Source organism: Vanessa tameamea, chromosome 8, assembly GCF_037043105.1.
Source record: "Vanessa tameamea isolate UH-Manoa-2023 chromosome 8, ilVanTame1 primary haplotype, whole genome shotgun sequence".
Taxonomy (NCBI): Eukaryota; Metazoa; Arthropoda; class Insecta; order Lepidoptera; family Nymphalidae; genus Vanessa; species Vanessa tameamea.
This window is the reverse complement of record NC_087316.1, coordinates 13,258,822-13,278,006: the sequence shown is the minus strand read 5'-3', so window position 1 is coordinate 13,278,006 and position 19,185 is coordinate 13,258,822. Positions and strand designations below refer to the sequence as shown.

Below are 19,185 nucleotides of genomic sequence, written 5' to 3'. Positions count from 1 at the left end.
CGAAAACTGTTTGACAGATCAATCAGACATCCGTCAAATTGGGGTTGGGGAGTATTGTAATTTGTTTTTCTTATTTCTATTTGGAATAACTTGTCTGTGTTAAATTTATTCAGTAAAAAGTGTTTTTCTTATGGCTTATAATCGGAGTGAATATTGGATAGGAAGTGTTTTTTTGTACAAGTTATAAACTTAAGTTGTCGTGAATACGATAAGTGTAGAAAATATATGTTATTGTGACGTAATATTAAAAAAAAGGATTTTTTGGGCAACTTACAATGGCAGAAACTAGTGAGCCTAAGGCAAGTGCATCAGCGCCTGGAGGTGATGCTGGAGGTGAGGAGGAAAAACGCGACGAGCGTATGCTGGAATGCAACATCTGCCTAGACACGGCACGAGATGCCGTGGTTAGCATGTGCGGACATCTTTTCTGGTATGTTCTCTTCCTAAAATCGTCTTCTAATTAAAAGTTGTTCGTGTTTTAAGTGTCGTTTATGTAGAACAAGAACTACTTATCATAACAACAAACAAATATCTTTTAGTACAAAATCATATCCAAAGTAGTACCAGCATTATTGTTTTTAAAGTTCACTGTAATCTTATCGAAAATATCGTAAAACCAATATAATTATGTTTTTAATTATAATTTTGTAACAAATAATATCTTAATTTCATTTGTAGCAAAAAGCAACTTTAATTAACTTGTTTTTTTTTATAGCTGGCCATGTCTGCACCAGTGGTTAGAAACCCGACCCAGTCGGCAAGTGTGTCCAGTTTGCAAAGCAGCTATAAGCAGAGAGAAGGTCATTCCACTTTATGGCAGAGGAAATACAAAACAAGAAGACCCTAGAAATAAGGTACATAGAACTAAAAAACATATTATAAGATTATAACTTAATTGCACATAGCATTAATCAATTTATATAAACTTTGTTTGTATGAAATCTATTGAATGATTTATTTAGAAATTTTAATCACTCATTTGAAACTAATATGTAAAATGACTTAACACAAATGAATTTTTATAGTAAAACACATAGTAATTTTAAAACTTATTGCGAGATAATAACTTGAACAGTTTATAGATTTCAGTAAAGTATTTCTAAATAAATGAAAAATTGTTCTAATAATAAATAAAATGAGCTTGCTTATAGCTTAAAAGTATATTCTTAAACTCACTTATCAAAGAGTTTCACAGTTTCTCATTGGGTAAAAATGTAATTTTTTTTCTAATAATTAATGTCATATATTAATGGTTTTTTGTCTATTATTATTTTTTATTTAATTATATAGGCCTTTCAATTATAAAATATACATACAAATATTGGTCTGTTGTTTTGAATAAATTTATATATTTTAGTGGAATTTCTATCAATTGAATAGCATTGTCAAATCAACAGTTCCATGAATAATAATGTATTTAACAAAGAGGTTTTAACATATTAAGTCAATAAATCAATGTTCCTATTGTTTTCCCTTTTGAATTTCAAGTATCACAACTTAATACATTTAAAGTAAAGTAAAAATAAGTTTTCTTTGTTCATACTTCTTTAATACTTTGTTATTCAGTTAGGGGTCACTGTAAAAATATTTATACTATGCCACATTCGCATAAATCACAGTAACAACTAGAAACCATTTCTTACCTTCCAAGAAAGTTGGGTCTATCCATAACTTTTATCATAAGTATCAATCAATTAATTATCAAGAATCAACTATTCAAAGTCTGCGACTATGAAACAGTATAATGCTTATTGTAGATAAACCAATATTATAAAATAATATATGTATTATAATATTTCGAGCAAAAAATGTCTGTTAAATTTTATAATGGTCTCTTCGACAGATTCAAATCCTGCATATGACGAATTAATCCTAAATGTTAATAGCTGTAGATGTGCAGAAAATGAAAAAAGAACTTTCTTGATTGCAATATAATAAATAGTTACGATGTAAGAAATAATTAATTATAGAGAGCGGAAAAAGTTACTGGCCTTGTAGAAAATGGTGCTGGCTGCAAAAAAAAAACAAATGTAAAACATTCGAATAGACGTCGTCGGCTTAAAATAAAATAAAATCAAAACAAAACCTATCATAGGTTTCGAAATTCGTAAAAATCTGTTGAATAAACTCGTAGTTTCGACCCACTAGTTTTAATTAATAAAATAGGGTTGAGGTCTGTTGTGTATTTATTACAAGTTGAATTAGTGATTTTCTTAATTTTAGCAAAAATTTAGGCATTTTTTTTTTATTAAGTATATTTTTTGCTCACTTGTAATATATTTCTAAAGTATAAATACATCTCATAAGCTGCAGTTGGGCGCCAATGTTTCTGTGAGAATATATTTATGTAAATAAATACGGCATGCGGCATGAGTATCATTACCTATTTACATTTAAAAGCTCACATGTGTATTTCATTTTAGCCCGATAGGTTTTCACAAACGATCGAGTATAATAGGAAAATTATAGATTTATATATTTTTAGGTACGAGAACGTTATAAGAAATTATTTAATCTTAGAGGTAAAACTGTCGTCGCATATATACATACATTTTTATCACATTGAATATGTATTTTCTATGGTATTTAAAGACAAACTGAGAATTTGCGTCGCCATTTTATTTTTTTAATATAAAATTTATTCAGTATAGCTCCAATTATCCAGGGAGCGGATTAATGCGTCTCTGCGCTTCCAGAGTTCCGTGCGCGATGCGCGATATGTCCAACCATGCTTGCGGCCGCAGCGCTGGCTCTGCGGCCGCAAGCGTGGTTAAAATCAAAGTTAAAAATGGTTAAAATTTACTCTTTAAAACCCATAATATACTCCATGAAAACCCATGTTACAATCTTACATTCGCAGCCGTAAGCATGTTAGTTAATCGGCCTCAAGAGCTGTTTGTGTCGGAATAATATATTTTGCGCCCATTCATTGTTTAAATATAATATATATTTATATATTGTATTACTGTCAATAACAACAACAATATATCGGCAAGAAACATGATTCATGTAATTAATTTGGAATTTAGTATCTAGTCAAAGTAAAAAGTCGTGACGCTGAATTCGGAATAATCATGGTTAATGGTCAGTTATACGTGAACTTCTCTAAACCGCACGATTTGGTTACGGCTCTTTCTGCAGTACGGTCTAGACTTGCGGCGGGTAACTAAAATGACTTAGTCGCTTGCAATTTTAGCTAACTATGTAAATGGGGTAGCTGTAAGCGACCCATGTAAATATACCATAAACAAACCCAACAAACATTTGACAGGTCGCCACAACGTGCCAACTGTAACTTTTGGTTCTATAAGCTGGTCGCCGTTACGCCTTTATAACGTCGACATCACCAAGAAAAGGCCCATTTTATACGACTTAGTGTCCTATAAGAGTCATGTAGCCGTCGCATAATTTACTTTTTGGTCGCATAGTGGTCGTATAGAGGTCGTATAGAGGTCGTGCCGCAGACTTAAAGTGTTTATTACCGCTGCTTTACGACATTTGATCGAATACCAGTATCCAACACGCTTCTTACCAGACTATATTTTTTGTAAAAGTGACAGGATAAAATATTAATTGTAAATTGAGTTTGAAAGCTGTCACGAACAAACTTAATTGATTGTGAACATTATTTTTTATTTATTCATCTCTGTATGTTTACTTCGAAACTCATGTTCAAGGAATGTTAATCTGATGGGAAATTAATTTTATCGAGTTTTATGGGCTAGTTTTAACTATATAATGAACGCGCTAGTGTAATCAATTAAATAAATAATATTTTATTGAGATTTTTTAAAGCAAGTTTTAAAAATTACCGATACACGATTTAAAGTGCAGGACAAGACCTTTATACAACTTCTAAACGACGTTTTAATTTATGTCATTAATGGATTTGTAAATATTCCGCCATAGAAAACGAAATTAGAGTTCAATTTAGTAATTGCCAAGTGTGTAAAACCTTTTTATTTGATATAATTATTGAGTATTTATTGGTTCAGCTGAGATAAAAAATGATATGTGATATAATAAATATCGATAACTTTTTAACTAAATCAGATTTTATTACATTAATACGTTTTCCTGGATCTTTTGGAACTGATCCGGGTATCCTTTCGTTAAGAATTTTGTTTAGGTCCCTCAAAGCAGTTTGTGAAATGTTGTAATTAATTGCCCATTTTTTTAGATTATAACGAAGTATATCATTTTCATGGGCTTCATTTGTGCCATTATAATCGACTATCACTAACACACAAATTATCAAACATTTCGTCAAATTCGTCTACGTTTGAATTTACTTTTATAGAGCCACTAAATGCACTTTCTGCGCTTCGATTAATACATTGCTCAGAACTCCCTAAATTTTATACGGAACCATCTCCAATTAGCCTGCAGTTAACTTGTCGCGTACTTATATTCGATATAATACAATTGGAGGTAAGAAATGATGCATAGGTTTTTTTAACTTTCCTCTTAAAGTGGAGACTTTTTTTAATGTTTGCCCAGCTTTTTCTATCCATTTCAACTCTGTAAAATTATTTTTACGAAGACGCAAATGAATGGCTGTTTGTGTAATATTTAGTGTATTTTAAAACTCTTATAGGACATTCAGTCATATAAATGTCGTAAAAAGTCATATTGACTTTAATTCGTATAGGAGTTTTATACATCACTCTAATACGACTATAGTCGGTATAAAAGTCGCAAAGACGTATCTACTGTCACAACGCTGGTTACACGACTAAATACCGTGTAATAGTTGTATAAAACAGTCGTATAGAAGTTTCTACGACGTTTTTACACGACTATAAATCGAATAAACTCTCAGCGGCACTAAGTCGAATAACAGAATAAAATTACTTCTATACAACGCTTATACCATTATTAGTCGCGTAATTTCTTCTTATTCGACAAAAATGTTTGTTGGGAAACTAAACAGGTAACTGCATCATTCTCAACTGTGATGCATAGCATTTAGCGTAGCTCTATTAAAGTATTTATTTATTTGATTGTTATTTTAATCTGGTATTTTAATAAATGATCACGGGATAATTATAACATCGAGAAAGGTCTCGATGTTTGACGCGATGTTTGTCCGCATGCCGAATTTCAAGTTTATAAGCCAGTCGGAGCGTAATTATTGTTTACCGTCAGTGTAACGCTCCCGCTTAAGTGATTGACTGGCTGATTTGTATATAAGTATATAATAATTCAAAAAATTCAAGAGATGAAGAAATATATTAAGTCAAAGGTAGTATAGGTACAGGAAAAATAATAAAATATTTCTTTTCGGTTAATTAACTCATTTATGTGTGTTACCTTTTTTGCCCATAACTTTTAAATATATGACCTGATTTGGATATAAGGGGCATCGGTAGAATCTATTATCATTCATTATCTCGAATGACAATGACTGTTAAAAATAAAACATTATGGCGCCGGTATGGTTGTCGACGTTTTCTTTTTTTATACAGAGTATATTTCTATGGCGCAACTTTTTTCAGTCTTCATAAATCTATATTAAACAATATAATATGGACAATAATTAACTGTGTAGTTGATTTCCGTAATATATTTAACTAGCTGTGCCCGCGACTTCGTTCGCGTAGTTGTCGGAAACACTATCATGATTATCGTTTGATTGCTCACGTTGGTTTTTGTTATTATAATCGTCAATAAGATTTAATAATATGTTTTACAGTACTTCAGCGTAGATTATATTTTTAGTTTTGTTTTCTTGTGGTAGAAGAACATACTGATTTTGCCCGCAACCCGATCTTGACAACGCGACATATAGTTGGCCGTGTGAAAAGCAGTCTTGACGTAAATCGATTCCTACGTGTTTAAATGTTTGGCCCTGTGATTTATTAATGGTTACGGCAAAAGATAACTTAATGGGAAATTGAATTCTTTTAAAATTAAAAGGTAAATCATTTGGAATCATTGGGATGCGAGGTATAAGCACTGTTTGACCAACTGCCGGACCAGTCAAAACTGTTGCAACGATCACGTTATTGCGAAGGAATTTTACTTGAAGGCGGGTCCCGTTACATAAATTTGGTGGTTTAAGATTTCTGAGTAAAATTATCGCAGCACCTATTTTTAACTTCAGGGAATGTGGTAGAAGGCCGTTCGGGTTTAAAGAATTGAGAAACTCTTGTGGGTAATGGACAGCATCTTCTTGATCCATTACATTATCAATAGATGTGTAGGTAGTTATATCGCCTGGAAGTTTGGTTAAAATTAGGTCGTTAATTTCGTCAACGCTACTATTTCTCGCCGCCAATATTGCCCTTTGACACATCCATTGGTAATCTTTATTTTCTATTTCGACGATATTAGGGTAAACTTTTGATATTAAATCCTCTATGCTAGTCACTTTTTCTCCTAAATCGCGGTCAATTTCAATTTTATTTTCAGAATGAGGTACTTTTCCATCTCCTATTAAAAGTAACTTTGAAAGAAAATTTGTACTTCCTCCCCCCAAATGTGCTCTCATATTCGTAGATAGTTTTAAGGTATGGACAAATTTCCATAACGGTGAACTTTTAAGGCAAGACCTTATAATGTCTGCTCTAGTTCCTCTTAAAATTACCGGTAAAGTTTGTCTAAATAAATTACCAACATCTGTGTTTTTATTGCTTATTGTTATACGGTCAATTATGACAACCCTTTTCTTAAACATAAAAGAAATATTGTACAATAGTGTACGATTGCGAATATTTTTTTTGTTAACAATTCGATGCAGGTGTATCGACATCTGGATGTAAGACAAAAGAAAAAGTCAATTGTAAATAAATAAATCACAAACAAAATTCATACTCTGCCAAAACAAACAAAACGTTCAACAGGAAATGTAATAGTAAATCTGAATGACTTTTCTTTGTCTTGGATTAGGAGAAAAGTTCATGAATTGTAATACCTGACGGTAGACACGTTTGCTTAAACACTCAATTTTGATTCCAATTTTCTGTCATTATATAGGACCACTATGTACGTATAGGGTTTAAAAAAACATCAAGAAGAAGTGTATTTATCGATAGACCAGATTTACAAATTTGGAGTATATCATTACAAACCTACCTTGGCTGACACCGCCTCCAAAAATAACAATAATTTTAACTATAATATATTATCGTAATAACTTTGCTGACTTTTAAATAGTCTAAATATTTTTAATTTCATTTTACATAGTATAAATCTAAAAAATATTGTGATCATTGTTTGTTATTCATAGGTTTGTGTTAAGTTAGATTTAAAGTGGGTAGGTACATACTTATCTCCTTGCGTGGAAACACAGAACGTACCTACATATTGGTAAGTAGAATAAGTTACTTGATTATTAAGTTGTAGAATAATAAGCAATTATTTTTTACTTTTTAGAGCATATTATTTTTTTTCTCTTTTGAAGTCGGTTTTTTTTTTGTCAAAATTTTTGTTTCTAAAAGATTCGGCCGAGTATCGCTAACGTGCTCCTTAGAATTGTTCCGTTCCCTTCCGTACCGTTACTTTGTCATGGATCCTATGCTCAGAACCTTACCAAACTTTCACCATAGTACCCTTGAAGTATATCCTTTATAATAAAAAAAGAATCATTAAAATTGGTTGGCACAATTCTGAGTTATTCACCTATTTATCGCGCACATACATAATGCACATTTAAGACTTATATCGTTTTCATAAGGATACCATCATCGTAACAGGATAAAATTAAAATGGGGCCCCACGGGAAGCACTACCTTTCAAACAAAAAAAAATTATCAAAATCCAGTGAAAAGTTATGAGGTAACAGACATATAAAAAAAAAAATACAGACGAATTGATAACCTCCTCCTTTTTGAAGTCGGTTGAAAACAAACAATATTAACTTAAACGTAATAAGATAAACAAACCGAACAATAAGAAGTTTAGATTGTTTCTCCTTTGGTGTTATTATTTCATAAGGTGATTATAGTACAACCGTGTTGAATATGCTTGAACGTAATAGAAATTACTTGAAATATTGAACTACTAATTTATTTGTGTAGTCATTTTAAACGATATTTACCTATTTGCTTATTTGCATAATTTATTTTCTCAGTGATGATTAATCTGCATCGGTGAAAGTATCGCTCGCCATTTTGAACTTTTTTACGTGTGTAATGTAATTTTTATACCTTATTTATACCGTGAAACGTTTGAATTGTTTACTTGCAAAGTACGAAGGAATGTTCATTGAAATTTTATCTTATATCGTAAGTTAAAACTACAGCAGATTATGATTTAAATGTAACCGATTTTAAACGATAAAAAATAATGAGCAAATAGGCTGATAACAAAACCTAATTTTGATAAATAATTTAACTATTAAGAATGTTAATTTTTTTAAGTCGTTATGTGCATTGCTACTTCGCAGAACTACACCCGCGGGTGAGAGTGGCGAGCGCGGCGGCGGGGCTGACCCGCCTCCCCCTCAGCCGCCGCCGCGCCCCGCCTGCTAGCACACTCTTAACAAATAGACATATAGTGTCACGGACTTTTTTTTTATTATTAAAAGAGGAATATATCTGTCATACACATTTTTTGAGTAACTTAAAACGTTTATGCTGCGCACGCATCGAAAGTCCATAAATGTGAATAATTTTCCCCGTTTTTGCAACATTTCTCACTGTCGCTGCGCTCCTATTGGTCGCAGCGTAATGTTATATAGCCTAAAGCCTTCCTCTATAATTGGACTATTCAACAAAAAAAGAATTTTTCAAATCGGACCAGTAGTTCCTGAGATTAGCGCGTTTAAACAAACAAACAAACAAACTCTTCCGCTTTATATATTAGTATAGATAAATTTGATTACATCTTTCATTTGAGACGAAGATTAACTAAGTTTTTTGTCGAATCTTTTCAGTGGAATAAACCATCCGAAACAATGTGGCTTTACATTGATTTTTACCCTTTAATAAGATGATTCATACGTAAGCTTATATATAAATAGTAAAGTATAAATTTTATATCGAATGTTAAAAATAAATACGCAAACATTTACAAAGTGTTATTTTTTTTACATTAAATGCTTGTGTCCGCTAGATATTGACAACATTTAGTGGGGCCAACGCGGCGTTCAATGCTTTTTTTGGTCAATTATCAACAAAAATCCCCATATTTTATTTTTCTGTATGTTTGGGTAACCTTCCAGACATGTAAAGATTACGAATTATAATGATAAGAAAATTATAAACAGTATTCCAAAGAACCATTTCGTTTTTTTTTTCATCAAAATCGAAGACTATCATTTTAACTTAAAGTTTACGTAAGAATATACATACAATAATCTATGTATGTATTATACTTGTATATTGCAGGGTTTTCTTTAATTATCCCGGGATATATTTGTTTTGATTTCGTTAGTATTGTCATGTTTTAGGATTAATTATTATTCCATGTTTATTGAAATTTATCGCATTAAAAAAGGCGAGAACTGATAATTCATTAATAAAAAAAAAAGTTGAAACTACCTGTAGAGTGTATTTTGCATTTTACACTCTCGTTTTGCAAGTTTCACGACTTGTAGTAAATATCTTCCTTGTTTATTTATTTTAAAACGAAACATCGTCGAAGTTCTTTAATTTTATTTTTAGTTTCGTATGCGACTGATAAGTGATATTTAGCATGTTATTGTTTTGTTAAATTTAAGTTATTTATATCCCATATTACTTTCAAGATTAAATAAATTACCAAAACAAATTAATATGATAGCAATGACATTTTATATTATATATATGAGATTCTTTAGTGCGGTCTTCTGTCGGCTATTTATGGGTGAGATGATAAGTATGGATGGAGGTGGATTTTTGTCGAAGCTGAAGAGAAAAATTAAATTTATTAATTAACAAATGCTTGTTTTAAATATTGATTATTTTAATATTATGTCTATTTTTTCCATTTATATATATATAAAGGTGTATTAAGAATATGTTGTATTAAGAACACTAGACACTCAGAAGTTTTTAATCTAATTTTTTAGCTTAATAATAGCTAAAGACTTCGGTGGTAGCAAATTTAGGAAGAGACTGTTAAATAACATCTTGGTATTGCTGTTGTATGTCGAAGCTACGATGCAGCTGTTATTCCATTAGCATTATTGGAAAATTACGTTTGATGCCGTTAAGAGGAATTAGATTATACTGCCGTCCAAAGGAAGATGGCGCATCAAACGTTACATATAACTCAATATTTCAAAAGTAGGCTCATAAGCGTAGACGTCATCACAGCCCGTAAATATCGATAGGTGGTAATTAGTGAACGAGTACACATATTACTTATTTCTGTCTAAAAGTTATGTTAATATTACCATTATAATAGGATAAAGGTTTAATAATATCGATTGTCGTAATAATATACAATTTGTCCCAGGTTCCTCCTCGGCCGGCGGGGCAGCGCACGGAGCCCGAGAGCAATAGCGGCTTCCCCGGCTTCGGTTTCGGCGAAGGTTTCCACATGTCCTTCGGGATCGGTGCATTCCCCTTCGGTGTCTTCACGTCGACCTTCAACTTCGGCGACCCTCGGCCTAGTGCTGGTAGGTGCCAACGTCATGTTATTCTTTCGAATAAATATTATACGTTTTATTTATTGAATTAATCTTTTGGTGAATAACAAAGCTGAGGCCATCGTTAAACATACTCACAGATTAATCCGTTGGTTGAAGCCGGTATACGCTTGGATCCATGCCATTTTCTACTTGAGGATCGCTTGTACGAGAAGTTGTATAGTAACCGAGATTGCTAATTTTCTAATAAGTTTATGAAATAAGTAGGCGCGTTGTGATGTTTTATCAAAACTATAATCTTAGCTACTTAGGTATATATAATAGTAGAAAGACAAAAATATACTAATAATATATGTAATCTGATGTATTTCAATTTACTGTTAAACCCATCTCTTTAGTGCACTAATTGTGAGAAATAATTACAAGCCTTTGTATATCGCTGTCGTAATGATTACAATAGTTTATTTAGTAATGAAAATATTTGTTCTTGTTCGCTACAGTTTTAAATATATATTTCAAAATTTCAATAACAATTTTAATTTCAATTAATTTCCTTTTCTCTTTTGTATTAATATTAAATAATAATTTTCTATTCGTTTCAATATTTAATTAATACGGATATCTTCTGACTGTGTCCATATTTCTGTGGAAACTTTATTGGTTTATGTGACATTTATGTGCTTATGTTTCCTATATAAATAAAATAAAGTATGAACGTCATACCTATATCATTACGCTTCATAAAAATAGGTCAGCGAACATTGTCAATTCAGATGGTTTTGTGTTTTAATTCGAACAATATATTCAATCGAAATCTGCTGTATTTGTAAGAAAAGCAAGACCTTTTTTATTAAAGTTTTTTTATTTGACTTTACGGTAACTGAACTATACGGGCCGCTAGCTAACTCGCAAACGTTACGTCGACAGCTCCGCGCGGCACGGCGCAGTACGAAGAAGAGCAGTTCCTGTCGAAGATCTTCCTGTGGGTCGCGATCCTGTTCGTGCTGTGGCTCATCTTCGCATGACCACGCCCGCGGCACCGCCCCCCGCCCCGCCGTCGCGCCGCGCCCCCGCGCTCGCCCCGCGCTCGTACCACGCGCGGACGTCGCCGGCGGAACATCCCATGCGCCCGGACCCCACTGTCGATAAACCATCGATACTCTCACGAGTTTTTGCAATGTATCAAAATCAACCATTGATAGCTCGGCAACGCTATCGAACGCTGGCCCGATAGCGTCGGTGTGAGGTCGACGCACACTTGACGGAGTACAGGTGACCTCTGTGGCGCGTCGTGTTGTGGTACGCCGCCTTTAGCACACAATGAAAACACTTTGTGGAGACAAAATCATTTGTTTTGAATATGACCTTAAATATAATAAATAATTAGCGTCTCCGGTACATCGTAAAGTGTGCGAGAACCCAAATACTAAACTGAGTTCATTGAGCTCTGAAGACTGGTGCTTATTGCTTCGTCGGTTATTTGTTGATTGCCTTTAAGTGTGTTATTACTATATACATGAGCGGAACGTTCCGTTTCAGTTAGCTTTTTAAATATTGAAATGACGCCCGATTTGACAACAGAACAGCTGACATTGATCTCGAAACTGTGAAAGAATATCCGGCGAAGTGTTCTGTACGTCTTATTAACTAGCATACTTAGCGTTACAATTAAACAAACTATGTTTAAACATATGACGAATAGTACAAAACATTTTGTTTCATTTCAACTCCGGTTTTCTGTACTTACTAAATGAGAAGTATATATTGATACGATCACTTTTAAAACGGGCACACAAATAGTAACAATATTAAAGATGCCTTCTCATGATTAAATCAATTATTTATAAGAACAATACGAATTGCGATAAAATGTGGCTTTTTTTTCGTGATTAATACACATAAAAATTATTACGTTACGATAAAAAATTTAATAATAAAAAAATGTATGTAAAACTTAAACGCGAATAAACATATTTTTTATTTTTAAGATAAATAACTTTTAAGGTGCGTTGAGTACGTTCATATTACAGACACGGAAATTAAAAAATATATAAATAATTTTATTCAACGATAAAAAACGTTAATTTAAAAATTTATGATAATTGTTAATGATGAAAGGTTATAATCAGATGTTAAAATATTATTATAGGTTCTTTTAACGAACTCGTATTGTATAAATAACCTATTCCCATCGAAGAAGGATTAATATCTTAATTTCTGATATCCTCTTTAGTTTTACTTTCAAAGTTTCGATAACAACTTATGACATTCATCAATTCGAGGTCAGAGTAGTTCATTATTGTCTTCACTTGTGATTAGAATAGGTTGTAGCCTTATACTTAACGCGAAATATATCGTCGTCCTTCCGTGCAGTCTCCAAAACAATTCGATGAAAGCAGATAAGACGGTTCTATCAAGCATATTATAAATTTAAGTGTTTTTGTGCGAATTGGTGACTGGTGTGAATTATAAAATATAGCATTTCTGATTGAAAAAGAATTAATTGTTGGTGAAAGGAATAAGGTAGTAAGACTTATACTAAGGGCTTTAAAATTAGGTCGTATTTGAAGTGAATGATGTGACATTTAAACCGTAACGAGTAGCTTAAATAGAAAAGTAATTCTTTAATCACAACAAAGATTTGAAAAAAATATTATCTCAGAAGCATATCGCAATGACTTGGATATTTAAAACGTAAACAAGATTTATTATTTAGATGTATTATCTATCTATGAAGACCTAACTTTGTATAATAGTTCGTTATGTTTCTGCTGGGATAAAGTGCAAAGGCGCGTATGTGTGTAAGTCTAGCAACACTGAATTAAATAAATTAATTTGTGGTATATATATGCACGTTTTTCATACTTTTCTATTTAAGTTACTTTTTTTTTATCGCTCATACAAAAAAAACTAAGGGGCCTTCAAACCCGTGGCTCGTGATCATATTTCTAAATTTAGTTTGTAAATGATGTTTTGTGTAAAGAATCGTTTGTAACGTATGCAGGCGTAACGCTAGTTATAGTTCAGTTTGGGCCGGGAGGTCGATGACCCGACACCACGGACGGACATATTTTTATTTTACGAATTCGGTAGATTTATTTGAATATTCCTGTAATATAAGTGTATATAATTATTGTCAAATGTTTAAACTGTAAATTATTAAAATAAACGATGCTATCAAGTCTGCGTTTCATTCTAATCTTATTTGTTATCTCTCTTTACATCGCCAGCGCGGTATTTAGTTGCGCTGCGTGTCTCATCTCTGTTGTTACAGGGTTAAGTTTAGTCTGTCCACACTCGGAAGTGGACAGCGACTGCAGCGACTGAGCAAATACTTGTTCTTACAATATAATCACTTTGTTGATTTAAAGAGCTCCAATTTCAAACGATGCTGGGTATCATAATTGTTAGTAACGCGGCAAACGGTTTCAGCCACATCATACAGCTACAAAACAATGTTTAGTATAAAATAGTAACTAATGAGTTTCCTGTCGGTACTTTTCGGTAGAATCTACATTTTGGACCAGTGGTAACTTTACGTTTAATACAGTTCTATAAAATTCAAGAGTGCTACTAAAAGCCCACTTGAGCAAAGAATACTATCGATTTTGTTTCAAGAATGGTAAGCGTCGGTTAAAAAGGAAAAAGAAATATAAAATCATTTTTTGTCACTCACTTTATTAACTATTATGATAAGATTTTCAAAATATAGCAGTAATATTCTGGATATAAACTCAATTGGAACATGTACGGACCTTTGTATACATAGACTTATTAGCACGAAACATAAAGACCGCTTCAAACAACACATTCAACCTTGATCACATCCCATGTCATTGATTCATTTAGACTAACTTACAGCCTACGACTGTCACGGAGAAGTTATTTAAGCAGGTAAAATTTTATTATGTTAAAAGTTAACAGCATCCTTGATTTTCGGCCCTGGCCTTAAGAAGTCAATATATATGGCGGAGTTTATTTAATTTTAACTCAATTAATATTTGTCCTAACATACACAAATTACATAGTATATCGTAGCAGAGATTTGGTTAATTTTAAATATTAACTTGTGTGTTGTTGCCCCCAACATTTAAATCTCAATAATCATTCTCATCATACAATCAGTACAGACATCACCCACATGTAGTCTTATAGAAAGGAAAATAATATTGTTAGCCTAACACAATTCTAAAATTATACTTAGCTTACTTAATTTTATATCCTTAACTTACAGTGACGCTTGTGAAGACAAGGATATAATAACTGTAATGTAAAAAAATGTGTAGAAACAAATATAGAAATGCAGCTCTTGATATGAAATTACTCAATGCCGTACAGTTTGAGTGTACGGTCCATACTCGTAGACGCGAGGTATTGAGCGTTCTTGCCGAAGCGCACACCAGTGGCGGAGGCCGTGTGGTCGTTGAACACCTTCAGCTCTTGCCACTGCCGACACAGGTACACCCTCACGTCCGTACCGGCGATCGCCAGGTAGGTACCGCTCTGGTCGAAGCACAATTCTTTAATAGAGTAGCCCTCGTCCAGCTGGATGGTCTTGAAGTTCTTCAGCTTCCTCAAATCCCACAGTTTAACACAGGAATCTTCGGCAGCCGTGGCTAGATAGTAACCGTTTTCTGAAAACGATATGGAGGTGACGGGCCCGGCGTGTCCGGGGAAATTGGCCACATTGCTCTGTTCCTTCAAATCCCAGATCTTTACTTGTGAGTCCTCAGTGCCAGTTCCGAAGATAAGACCGTCTGGATGGAACTGCGCCGTTGTGAGGCTCACGCCGGAAGCATCACTAACCTACATAGATAAAAAAAATTAAGTAAAGCTACCTGTAACTCTTTTATGTATATTATTTATAATATTTTCTTTTTTTATATTGACATTATAACAGTGGATAACGTTATGACCTTTGTGAGCAGCGTGCCTGTGCGTATGTCTGAGAAGGCCCAGTGCTGGTCGGTGGAGGTGGACAGCACGTAGTCGCCCGTGGGGTGCAGCGACAGACCCGTCACCGGGCCGTCGTGCGACCGCAACAGCACCGTAGTCTGAGATCTAACGTATTATACAAAAATATTACATTATCCTTGATTATTTAATATCTTGTATATCGTCTATATCTTGGTAAAATATGCAATATTGAGTAGGAACTAGTAATTTTACTTAGTCTTATATATAGTATAATAGACACAATGTAGAATTAAGTTGTTGAAGAGGCTTAGAAAATCGAATTGAAATCGAAAAGCATTGAGCATTATTTATCTCAGGATCGTACTGGTATCAAGGATCGTAATGGTTACAAATTGTATTGTCATAAATCCAATTACTAAAAATACTAACGTAGGCACGTTCCATACGCGTATGGTGTGGTCCGGAGACGCGGTGATGACCGTGTCCTCGTCCGGATGGTAGATAACGCGCGTCACCTTCTTCGTGTGGCCCTTGAGGATTGCGACCACCTGCTCCGTATCCTTGTTGAACACGGTCGCATTGCGGTCGTTACCGCCGGTCAGCAGGCGACTGTGATCGGACGGATTGATGTCGAGGGCGAGAATGCCCGGTACGCTAGCCGAATGGAGACCCTGAAATTTTAGGATAAAAAAATAGATACATATTCAACGGAGGAAAGTGAACTTGTACGATTCAGTCCGAAACGGCGTCGACGTACGGGATGCGAGGCGAGCGTGAGGAAGGCGCGGATCTGGTCGAGCGCCACGAGCCCGTCGGGCACGGTGCGGCCGCGCCGCTTGCGCTCCTGCGTCAGCGCCGTGGCGCGCTCCTGCAGGCGCGCCACCACCTCGGCCGACATGCCGGCCGCCGCCGCGCCGCCCGCGCCCGCCGCCTCCGCCGCCGCCGCCGCCGGCGCCGCCAGCCCCGCCTGCGGCTTCAGCGTGGCCAGCGCCTCGCGCGCCGCCGTCACCTCCTTCGTCAGCCGCGCGATGACGCGGCACGCCGCGTCGTGCTGGTACAGCGCGTGACTGAGCTCCTGCGGAGATCACGTTCGAGACTCTGAGTCTATTTGTAATTTTGTTACAGTGACTAGTATTATTGAAAGTGATTGTTCACTTTCAATTTAGATAAACTTGTATAAAATCTATACATCATAAAAAAAGTATTTTCCACAAAAAATTATTATTATTGTGAACTCTATATGGTCAGATAACACATATAACTAGCTCACTTTATTTAAAAAAAAAATACAATTTATTTCTGCCACAATCAGTCCAATAGTACTTTCTCTTAATTATTTTTCATTTGTAATTATCAATTAAATACTACAAATAGTTTGTAATAAATAACAGGAGTATATTTTTGTATGTCATGACAAAATACGACAATAAGGATAGACAAAACAATTATTCCAATAACGAAACAATGTACACCATCTAAAAAATATTACTCTCATACCTGTCTAGCAGTTTGCAGCTGCTGTCGTTGTGTGAATGTGTGCAACATCAAGGCATCCCATTCATCTTGCATGCTCTTTAGAGTCGCTGGGATAGATGTGGCACTGGGGGGCTTAGGCTTTACTATTGGAGGTGCTGGGGAATATTTGTTTCATTAGAAAAACCATTACAGTTTCAAAAGGAATAGTCTGTCTTTATTTATTTATTTATTTATTTATTTATTTAGTGTACAGAAAACAAACAGTGAAATTGCATAGCATATAAGTAAGCCCTATAAGAAAATACTATACTTTTTAAAATTAAATATAGATTTATGCCCAAAGTCAGATTTATATATACATTTAAAACCGTTTATGACGACATCGTTTAGAACAACGTATCGGTTATATTGACCAAAATCAAAGGTCCCGGCTGAATGCTATATAACTGTCTTATTAAAAATATTGCTTTATATGACATTGCTTACTACGAAATACCGCATTAAATGAGCATATTTGGCTAATGTTTTTGGAGAATTATATTTGTAGGACAACCAGCTGAGCCGTATTGTAAACAATTACTACTGAAGCAGACGAGTGCATTGATGTAGATAGATCTATTGCGATTTGTGCACCGGCTACGGAAGATAATATTGTACGAGTAGTTCAAGAAGAAAATGACAAACTGATGAACAATTTACAGTGGCAACTATGAATGATAGTCTCAATGCTGTTAGTGTATTATGCAAGATTGTTCTTTTCAATGAACAGTTTCACATGCAGGGAAATTACAACGATACACTGATTAAACATCAAAGTGAATTACAAAATGTGTATACAAAACAAAAGTGTTCCAAACAAACTAAAATTACAGATTTTATGCATACAGGAAAATGACATAGTTCTTTCTTAATATGCATACGTTTTGATTGAAATAAATGAAATATAATTTAATTTCATACATTAATATGCATATTTTGCCTATTAATATCTATGACCTAAACATTCAATAACAACACTTCATAAAAAAATAAGCATCACTGGTTGTTACAACTATCGGTTTTTATGACTAAATATGAGTCCCTTCAATGTCGTTATAACAGATTTTGACTGTATTTATATAGATTTATTTATATATAAGATTATATTATTATGAGGTTTCTGATACTATCTATATAGTGCAAGTATATTTTTTAAATAGTGATTATTATTACATTAATAAATTACCTGATATACTGAATTTACAGGTATATATTCTAAAATAAACATTCTGTTTTTAACTTATATATGTATCCATGCATTATTATATATAATTTTACTGATAATACATTTTATCATTAATTTAGGCACATAAGTTGCTATTTAAATAAGTAATTTAAAGGCTATCACTTACTCTTTATTTCAATAAGATCTTCAACTCGTAGATCTTTTCCACTAATTGGATCAACACCATTTTCAATTATATATTTTTCAATAATACGCTTCTCGAACACGGCCCCTGACGAAGGGGACACGACTGGCACCTCGGGCACTTCATTTGATACTAAAAAAGATAGGTTACTAGGTTAACTACAACCACGCATAGAAAAATGTTATAGATTACCTTTTATTTTAAAAAATAACACATAACAAAAGTTACTTGATATATATTTAAATGATACTATAATAATATTTTAGAAGAATTAAGCAAAATACAAGCCGAGCATCAACCGGTTTCCGATGCACGCTTTAATTTAAAAAAGTAATGGTAAATTGTTTTATATTTAATACGTACTTGCACAATATAAAGCCATTCTATTTTTTTAATTTTAACTCTAATGTAAAGAAAGAAATCATGAAAATCACATTAAAAATACAATTCCCTCCGACTTTTACACTTTCATTAGCTGTCAAAAACTAACAGACAACACATTACACATGTCACATCACCATCATGTTAGTAAATACAGATAATATAACGTCAACAATTAAACTTACTCTTAACTTTTTTTTATTAATAGAGAATAATTATATAAAATATATAATTTAAAAAGTGACCATTATTACCATTTCTTATTTATTACGCAGGCTTCTGGTACGGTGAGAGTTCAAGACACGATTTTTTTAAATTTAGTGAAACAAAATACATTAACATATCACTCTCAGTGACAATCGTTCACCGCTTCAGCAATCAGCTGTTTCTTTTACAGATGAAACGCATTGAGGCTCTATACTTTGTCTTTATAGCTTATACAAAAAGTATTAACTTTATACGCTCTATTATTAGTTTCAGTTGAAG

General features: G+C 33.6%; 2 protein-coding genes across 2 annotated transcripts; one reads left to right on the top strand and one right to left on the bottom strand.

Annotated features, from left to right (window-relative positions):
* The first annotated feature begins 3 nt into the window (after nt 1–3).
* On the top strand, nt 4–13,697 carry LOC113404722 (E3 ubiquitin-protein ligase RNF185-like). Its single transcript, XM_026645700.2, has 4 exons — nt 4–430; nt 716–854; nt 10,384–10,546; nt 11,444–13,697. Exons 1-4 carry the CDS (start codon nt 276–278, stop codon nt 11,539–11,541), a joined length of 555 nt encoding a protein of 184 aa, XP_026501485.1. The 5' UTR covers nt 4–275; the 3' UTR covers nt 11,542–13,697.
* A 511-nt stretch (nt 13,698–14,208) lies between these two features.
* On the bottom strand, nt 14,209–18,829 carry Prp19 (Pre-RNA processing factor 19). The gene is made up of 7 exons (XM_064215583.1): nt 18,682–18,829; nt 18,301–18,450; nt 16,931–17,064; nt 16,191–16,508; nt 15,863–16,104; nt 15,433–15,577; nt 14,209–15,322 (listed from the first exon to the last, which is right to left on the bottom strand). The coding sequence occupies exons 1-7, from the start codon at nt 18,698–18,700 to the stop codon at nt 14,837–14,839; spliced, it is 1,494 nt and encodes a 497-aa protein (XP_064071653.1). The 5' UTR covers nt 18,701–18,829; the 3' UTR covers nt 14,209–14,836.
* Nucleotides 18,830–19,185: the final 356 nt, after the last annotated feature.